General features: G+C 48.0%; 1 protein-coding gene across 1 annotated transcript; it reads right to left on the bottom strand.

Annotated features, from left to right (window-relative positions):
- Positions 1 to 505: 505 nt before the first annotated feature.
- LOC123113604 (probable glutamate carboxypeptidase PLA3) lies at positions 506 to 7,402 on the bottom strand. Its single transcript, XM_044534898.1, has 10 exons — positions 6,353 to 7,402; positions 4,947 to 5,189; positions 4,059 to 4,211; positions 3,737 to 3,805; positions 2,740 to 2,827; positions 2,055 to 2,138; positions 1,760 to 1,848; positions 1,342 to 1,455; positions 965 to 1,099; positions 506 to 884 (listed from the first exon to the last, which is right to left on the bottom strand). Exons 1-10 carry the CDS (start codon positions 7,289 to 7,291, stop codon positions 660 to 662), a joined length of 2,139 nt encoding a protein of 712 aa, XP_044390833.1. The 5' UTR covers positions 7,292 to 7,402; the 3' UTR covers positions 506 to 659.
- Positions 7,403 to 9,378: the final 1,976 nt, after the last annotated feature.

The following is a 9,378-nucleotide window of genomic DNA, read 5'->3' as shown; positions in this document are numbered from 1 at the left end:
TATCACACCCACGGGCCAAGGGACAATCTCCCGGATTGAGTGACGAAGGTCCGACAAGACCAGTGCAACGGAGTGGGTGGTATGACAACCTGGGTTGGAAGGGAGGCGTAGGAAAGTCAGAGCTTGTCCCCCTTTCAGGGGGAGGGGGCATCAGTTAGATACCACTTTGAAAGAGTTCGAATTGTAACCTTGTGTCACACACACGGGCCAAGGGACAGTCTCCCAAATGGAGCGACGGAGGTCCGGCAAGGCCTGTGCAGCGGAGTGGGTGGTATAGTGTTTGAGTGAGTGGTACAACGACGGTGTTGGTCTCAGACTATGCAGATACAGAGCAAGGGAAATAGGCTTTGTGATGTTTTTGGTTGGGTCCAGGGCATCGTATGCGTACGTGGTGGAGGTCCAGACGCGCACAAACCTCCCCAAGTTTGCTTGTGGTTTGCAGGAATACGACAAACGTGCGCGACGATCCACAGGCGTTTGATGCACGGTGTTGGACAGCACGAAGTGTCATCTCTGTTCTGAAGTTTAGCGGCGTTTTGAAGGATAGCGTTGGAATGCCTGACTGCCGGATGGCTCGTGCGTATACATGGCCATGACAGGGGGAGACTGCGCTGAACTCTCATTTCTACGAACGATTTTAATTTTTTTATACTCTGATTTCACGGAGCCAAGGAGACACTGAAATTTACTGGTTTGCTCTGTGCGCCAAATTCACCTCTGAGCACATTTGCGGCCCTCTCGATCGCCATGGCGACCCTCCACAGCTCCTGCCGCACCGCCGCCTGCCGTTGTCTCGTGCTCTGGTTCCCCTGCCGAGAGATGGCGTCCGCGATCCCGGGGAAGAACGAGAGCTCGCTCTCGTAGTCCTCCGGTGGCGAGTACATCTATGAATGAACACATGAACTGTTGTTGGAAAGGTTTTCTTGGCGCCATTGTTGCGTCAGTTGGCGCAGGGTTTGCTCACCAGATGCTTGTACCATGTTCTTCCTTGGAGTCCTTCCGCGTGCAGGAAGCTTCTTTCGGCTAGTAGAAGGCGGTCGTTCAACAGCCGCCTCCTTATAAGACCGCGTCCATCGTGTATATCCAGCATCTTTAGTTCCTGGATTTGATACCAAAAATTAACAGCCTACTCTGGCAAAACATCAACAGTAACTCAGTGGTCATATTAACCATAACCGAGGCAAACATGCGAATCTGCTTAAGCATTTGACAACAGAAATGCATATTCTTGGAGCCCTACAATGTCCAAACGAAAACAGGAAACAAAAGTACACGAACATATAATTACAATGGAGCAGTACAAAGGAAAAATACAATAAAGTATGTATAGCCTGAACACACCTTTGCCTCCTTCTGAACTTCTGTGGCTGCACTAGAAAGATCATTGATGAATCCATTTATGACACTGACTGATTGGCTGTTGTCCATCCTGTCGGCAAGCACATTTGTATGCTCCTGTAATGTTACGAATTCCAGGTGTACATTAAAACAAATGCGCTACATCGGGACACTGTTGCCATAGTAGTAATACACGCATGGCTTATTGTGTGTTCGACAGATCAGATTTGCCAAATTGGGCATAATAGCCCTATTTATAATTTGTAGATATAATGTTTTAGACGAGAGTTAATCCCTGATCTGGAGGTCAATCCTCTCAAGGAAGAAGCACTAATGTGTGGAGCACCTTATGAAGACAGAGAAAGTATTGCCCAACAATAATGAATCTGCTTACCATAATTCTGAAAAATAATTACTGTACCTGCAACTGTGAGGCATATGTGTGGTAATCAAAAGGCAACACAAGATCATTTGCCAAGCGAAGCGCTAGTAGTCCCCAAATTTCGGTAACTGATGAAGTGGAAAAGTCAAATAAGTGGTCAGATGACCTCTATAATACATGCTTGCGCGAATCATTTTTCAAGCACCAGTCAAAATCTACCACAACCATATGTGCAGTTCTGTAGGCCACAGTCCATGTGCATTCTTACTCTTGACCAACAAAACTGTAATTGTAAGGCATTCATATCATTTTGATAAGTCATGCCGCTACTTACTAGCCAAATGACGAAGAAACAATGGATCACCATGCTTTTCCATCCAGATATAAGAGTCAAGTGCAGTATGATAGCCAGGAAATTCTGTGTCAGTAGTACCCTGGTTAGTAATGATGATTTACATAATATATTAACAAAATCAATAAGACTCGTGGTATGAAAGGATAGAGCGAGGAAGTAAATTGTATCTGCCTATTAAGGCTGACCAGGAAGAATATGGCAGCCCGCTGCATGTAGCTCCTGCTTGCGCAGGGTCCGAGGAAGGGTCCGACCAGTTTGGGTCTATTGTACGCAGCCTTTCCCTACATTTGACCTCATGGTCACAAGGCAGCAGCTTTACCACTGCGCCGAGGCTCCCCTTCGCATAAATAACTTTTAAAAATTGGATTTTATAACCCAAAAAAAAATACATAAAAAAATGAGTATGCAGTAACTAACCAAAATTGGCATTTATTCGAAAGGAATTCATATTGGGCTATCTGCAACTCAAAGTAATACAAGATCTGACTTCTGAAAGGGATGGAAATATGGTAATTTGTATTTGGAAAAAGGACAGCTTTTCCCCCCTCAAACTACATATATGCTGAAGCGTAAGAGTAAGACATCAGAAGATCACAAGTATGGTTTCGTATCAAATATCAACAAGAATCTTGGAGCAACCATTGAATTAAATGTACTCAAATACCTTTTCCATAGTACAAGTCCACACAAGGAATTCCAGCATGATGGAGAAATGGGGCGAAATCAGAATCAGTTCTGGCAAGTCTCTCTATCTGCATATTGAGATCATCTTCAGAAATAAATCCAAACACCTCGAATACAAGCAAGGCACTAACTGGAATCATCTCAATACAATTATTCTGTGTGGGTATGGTCCCTGATTACATTAGCAAAGAGGTGCTCTTGAGGCAAAATGAGGGGGAAACTTTCTGAATTATGCAAGCATGATCGGTAAGACCAAAGTGGTTTATTAATTGATCATATGTACCACACTCAACGGAGATTAGACCAGTTTCAAAAGATAAACCTGCCAAAATCCAACTAGCAGCCATTTGTTCATATCTATAGACCATGTAGTAAACTGCTGTCGAGATAATCTGTGGATTACAAACTACGAACGTACTATTTTCTTGGTTTGATCTTTGAATTGCTACCGTGTTTCAGTTAAACAATATATTAGATAACTATATTGTGTTCTTTATACCACCTATTTTAGTAAAGATCAAAGAATTGCTCAAATAAGAAATACACATCATTTAAAACGGGAAGTGGCTGCATTCGTGTTCCTTTGGTCTGGCTGTCATCCTGACTGCCAATTTGAATAAAAAGTCGACCACGACAATGTAGATTGTAGTAGCCAAATTTAGGGAGAGGCGTGTGTACGCCCACTATGATCTATAAAGACCTCATGCGCATTCGGGATAACTGCTCCCAATGGTAGGCTGGTAGCACACTATGTCTGTCCCTACTCACTACTAGCATCATAATGCGCGATAGTCAACCAGATCAGTAAGAAAATTACGAGACCACAAATGAGACGTGATGTCAACATGGTCACAGTTAACTTGCATGCATAGGACAAACCGTGACCTCTATGTGGCGCTGTTGTAAAACTCTCATTGACTTTTAACCATTTTAGAGCAACTTGTGTATGGGGGAAATTAAACAATCATAATTCTTACATTGATGCCGCCATTCATTGTACTCCATGTATCATGAACTGTCTTTCCTTCAACATCTGGATCCTTTACCTGGAAATAACAGGTTTGAAATAGAATAAACCTCATCTACTCATTCCAATTCTTCCATACCACAGTGATGCTGATGTCGTAATGATATTTGGTATATAACGATGGTTAAGCTAACTAGTTTCAACCATACGCGGGAAACATGCACGTACTAACAAAGGTTTTATAACAGAACCATGTGTAAGAAATTGCTACTGCTAGCTAAAAGTGAACTTGAGCCAGAGAAGAATGCAAGAGTAAAATAATTTCCTTTTACCAGTCTTGTAACATCGATCAAGAGCTTATCCAACTGGGGAGTAGAACCAGCGAAAAGCCCCATGCCTTGCACAGCACAATCAACATTCAAGTAAGCTACAGCTTTGGATTGCAGATCTCCAAGGTTCTCTTCGACCCATTCAGTTGACCCGATCTGGAAAAAAGAACCTTCAAAATATAGAAAAAGCAAGTGTAGCAAAAAGTAAATGAGTCTTGGGAGTTGTAATAAATTAACAAAGTAAATCAAGTAAAAGAATCTTTTACTCAGAAGTTTGAGCAGCCTAAAACTAGATACCACATAAAAACTTCATGTGGTCATGATTTTGCTATCAATAAAATCAAGAAAATGATTTGCAAATGATCCAATATCAGAAATCCATAAAACTTAACACCTGCCTTGTTCTTTTTTTCTCTAACCAACACCTGCTTTGTTCTGATCTTTTGAATTGTGAGTATTGCAAATCATGCCACTACAACGGCCACATAATCACACTATTATTTTGGGAAAAAAAACACTTGCTGATTATGTAGGTAAAAAGTTTAGTCAACCTCAACTGCTTGCCACCTTATTCTGATATTTTGAATTGTAACTACCACAAACATGCCACTATTGACCGCCACATGATTATTCTTGCAACATAGACACACATCTATTGACATTTAAGGTCGATGCAGCTTCACATTTGTGACAGCCAGTTTACCACCTTATGAATTTTGCTACAAATGACCAGCATGCCTTAACTCTAAAGTGCATGTACAGTTTCAAATTTAGTGAGGGCCGGGGGGAGGGGGGCACATGTCCCCACACTACTATACACATACCCTATGGTTACGTAGATCATGTTTTTCATACCAAGCATCTTCTCATCTTCTGTTGATACAGACTTACCATTCCAAACTCTTCAGCATCCCAGCTACAAAGAATGATAGTCCTCCGTGGTGTCCAACCTGACTGCAGCATTATTCCAAGACGGCGAGCAACATCAAGAAGCGCAGCTGTCCCACTGTTAGGATCAACTGCTCCATATGTCCATGCATCTCTGTGGTTCCCAAGGATCACGTAACGATCAGGTTCTTCGTGTCCTTTTATGACAGCAAAAATATCCTTTATCGTAGCCATCTTCCTATCCTCCTTAAAAACAGAGATGAGAAGACCGGTTTTTTCAGAACTTAAAGCCACCATGAGCTTGAATATTGTCGATGAGGTACAAGTAGTATTTGAAAGGAGACGCAACAACACAAAACTCTAAAGAAAAGAAAATACTTATGAATGCACGGCAATTATACGGCCTTTTGTTTGTCCAGCACTACCCGGCCCACCCAAAAATGACAAAATGGTATACATCATCAATAGAACAAAGTCACCCAAAGGTGCATTTAGCACTTGCAAAATTTACAGCACCGAAATGTTCTGTTATATCTTACTCAAATTACTTTGCTATATTGCCAGAAAAATCTCGCTTCACAAATTATAATCCATGTTTTGAGAGTGCGAAAGGATTAAGGATGTTATGGAACCATGAGAAAGGGAAGAAAAAATTACCATGGTAATTCGACATATGTTAGTGACTTATGAATGGAGGAGAGGAAAGATGCGATAAATGTGGGCAGACAAGGAAACCATTGTCTGCCTTTCATGAATAAAGTGAGTAAGTATATAAGCAAAAGAAGGAGGCATCCAAAGCTCCCTTCACCGTGTATCCGCAACAATAATCTTCAGAAAAGCCAACCAACTTATCCAAGCAGGCACCAAAAACTACCTGAGTGTGCACTAAACAACAAACAGAGCCGCTATTTGACACAGTCTCGCTTACCATGGAAAAAGATCAAAAGATGCAAGGACCACTGGAACCAAATAGTGAGGTCGACAACGACATGAGTCACTGTAATTCCCTGCTTAACTTTGGTAGAAGCAGTAGTACAAATGTACTCCCTCCTTCCGGAAATACTTGTCATCAAAATGAATAAAAGTGAATGTATCTAGATGTATTTTAGTTCTAGATACATCCCTTTTTGTCCATTTTGATGACAAGTATTTTCGGACGGAGGGAGTACAATACAGATGCAGGCCAGAGACGACACTCTACCAGATTAAGCAAACGTCAACCTCAGTGAATTCCTAACAAAAATTGGTCAAATTAGCAGCCTATCTATGGAAACCCCAAAATTCAGGTGGTCAGTCAGAACACTAGTCCACGGAATTTCCAGTTTTCGCGTCCTTCTTGTTCTTGTCTGCCTCTGCCTGTACATGGCGACAGCAAAATACCAAACCAATGCATATGTATACCTGAATACCTGGTAGGTGAAGTTGACTAGCGTGGGGCCTGGTCCGACGCCGCCGGCGTGGCCCTCGAGCCCTAGCCCCGCGCGCCACTCCTGCGGCAACGCCGGCCCGCCCAGGCTCCGTACGATGACTGACGCCGTGTCGGCCGACACCGGCATGGACGGGATCGTTGGCAACCGCCGCCTGACCGCCTCGTGGTCGAACCCTAGCCGCTCTGCCCCGTCCGCCGCCGCCCAGCCGGGCGTGAGCGGGTCGCCGGGGCCCCCCAGGAGGACCGTGCCCCTCTCGACGCCGCCGTCCGCGCGGCCGGCTATGAGCACTGCGACGGCGCCCCTCCCCGCGGCGCGCGCCACCACCCCGCCGCGGTACCCGCCCCCGCGGACCGCCACGGCGACGCGGCCGCGGAGGGACACCCCGAGCCGGTCGAGCGCGGCGAGGTCCTCCTCGCGGCCCAGGTTGACGAACACCGCCTCGGCCACGGCCGCACCGGAGGGAGCATACGCGTGATAGGGCCGCACGACGCGGCGCCCCGGGTCTGCCGGCTCATCCGTCGACAGGTACGCAAGGAGGGACCGGTCGGCGGCGAGCAGCGCGAGTGAGGCGTGCGCCCGGTACGAGAGCAGCGGCGCGTACTCGCGGGTCAGCGTCCTTAACCCCGCGGCGCGGAGCCGCGAGAGCACGTGCGCGGCCACGCCCGCCGCCCCGGCCGTCCCCGCGAGGTGCGGCCCCGACGTGAGCGCGCGCAGGTCGGCCGCGATGCTGGCGTTAGCCCCCGGGGAGAGCGAGAGGAAGAGCGCGGCAGGGTCAGTGCCGGATTGGCCGGGGCGGGTCCCCGGCGGGCGGCCGTGGAGCACGAGCAGCGAGACGAGGAGCAGCAGGCCGAAGGGCAGGAGGAGGCGCGCGAGGCGGAGCTGCTGCGGCGAGGAAGACGGCGAGGAGGGGTGCGGCATTTCGCGGCGGCTGGGCTCGGAACACCAGCGGGCTTCGGGGGCGCGCCCACCACCCGTGCGCGGCTTTTACGGCCATGGAAAGGGGGCCGTTACCAACTTTAGCGCGGCTCGCCATCGTAGTACACTGTACTCTACCACGGTATACCGGTGGTCGTATGTTAGAGTTGTGTCGAATATAGTGTATAAGGCAGGTTGCAGTTGGACTTGTAGTTGTATCGTGTTTACATAGGATGTGGAGTCATGTCCTAGTAGGACACTTGTATTCTAGGCCTCTCTTATAGCGGGGTAGACACACGATGTAATCTATGCCAGCATAATAGCACAGGAACGCAAGGGAAGCCGGCGGCATGTGCCGGCGTCCAGGACGACCTGGTGCGGTATTGTGACGGTGTCATGGGGAGGAGCGCCCGTAGTCATGCCCCGAGGATATAGCCATATCGATGAACCTCGTTAACAAATCTCGGTGTTGTGCTTGTGTGATTGCTTGGTCCTCGGATGATCGACGGAGTGCCTCGAATTTATTCTAACAAGTGGTATCATGAGCAAGGTTCGATTTGAGATTTCGGTTGTTGATTGGAGGTGGAGCAGAATTCGTCGGATCGGTTGGTGGTCGGCTTGCGACTGAAAAGATCGATAGAGGCGGCGGGAGTTCTGCTCATGTCAGAAGTAATCGGAAGCGGCGGCTTAACGTGGCACGATTGGGCGAAGTCTCGGCGAGATCGGATTGCAGCGGTGGCGACGGCCGTGTAACGGGCTAGGGCACACGTACGTGCAGCGCAGGGGCCGAGCCAGGCCACGGAAGGCTAGGCGCGTGGCCCAGGTGGCGGTTAGCAGTGTCCACCAGACAAGGTCCAGGTGGAGCGGTGCCTTTGGTCCAAGGCCGAAGGCGCACGGCTAGTGGCTGGCGCAGGTGCTAGAGAGCTGCAGGATAAGGCCGTGACAGGCGTGAGATTTGTGGGAAAAAAAGGGCAGTCTGTAACAGTATGGTAATTGACGTTAGCATGGATAGCAATTGGATTTAGAAAAGGAGCATTGGGAGGTGTGGCGGCACACTTGTGCAGTCACGAGAGCTTCCATGAAAGCAGTTTTCTGATGCATTGCTAATTGCGTACGGTTATTTACCAGGAGTTTAACAGATTGGCAACGTGCATATATGGTTCAGAGGAGCCTGGAAGTGCATCATGAAGATCATGCATACACATGGCATCCAAGACATGCACAGATGTGCGAGCGGTCATGGTGCAAGGTGGAGCATGGTTGCAGTCGGATATGTTCGGCTGGGTCAGACTTGTCGGTTTGACGGATCGACGCGAGTCGGTTGGTACAGAAGACGGTGGTGGGATCGGCGGGGACGACATAGGAGCGTGATGCTGATGGTGACCGACTTCTGGGCGTGAAAACACGTGGCGCAGGCCTCGAGGGCTTGTGTGGCTTCGACAAGACTATGGCGCAGGGTTGATTCAAGGTGATGTACACACGGAGCTTGAAGTCGGCGGGACACGAGGGTGGACTGATCATCTACCATGGAGTCATGTTGAAGGTGAAACTGGATTGAGGGGCTACGGTGTAAGGATCCAGAGAATCGAAGCCTATTCAGCAATGGGATGGAAAAAGCGAGTGACACGTAATTTGGACTGGAGCCCAGTGGTCTGATGAAAGCATGAAATTCGTCATCGGTAGGTGATGATCGGTGGTACTCTGCAATGGGGGTTGAGTGGTGTGGGTCCGCGGCCCTTGATACTCGACCGGGACAGCGGAGGCTCGACGCGGTAATAGCGGCGAGGCGTGCGGTATGCACGGGACATGGAGACGGGCCAGGGCTCTGGTGGTCATACATGTGGTGAGACAACTGCGAATTTGACTCGGGATGACTACAAGCAACGGTGAAATTCCTTCAAGTTTCAGACAGGCGGTCAAGAAAGGAGCGGTGATGTTGAGTTCAGGTGACTCTTATGTGTGACACCCAATATGTGAGTTGTTCACTTTCACGCAGGTCAGTGATCGATGTGTGATGGCGTTGACGGATACTCTGGAAGTTTGGAGCACGGACTAGAGTAACAAGGAACTTAATTGTGCTCGAGTGTCGG

This window comes from Triticum aestivum, chromosome 5B (genome assembly GCF_018294505.1).
Source record: "Triticum aestivum cultivar Chinese Spring chromosome 5B, IWGSC CS RefSeq v2.1, whole genome shotgun sequence".
Classification (NCBI taxonomy): Eukaryota; Viridiplantae; Streptophyta; class Magnoliopsida; order Poales; family Poaceae; genus Triticum; species Triticum aestivum.
This window is presented reverse-complemented; position numbering and strand designations above follow the sequence as displayed.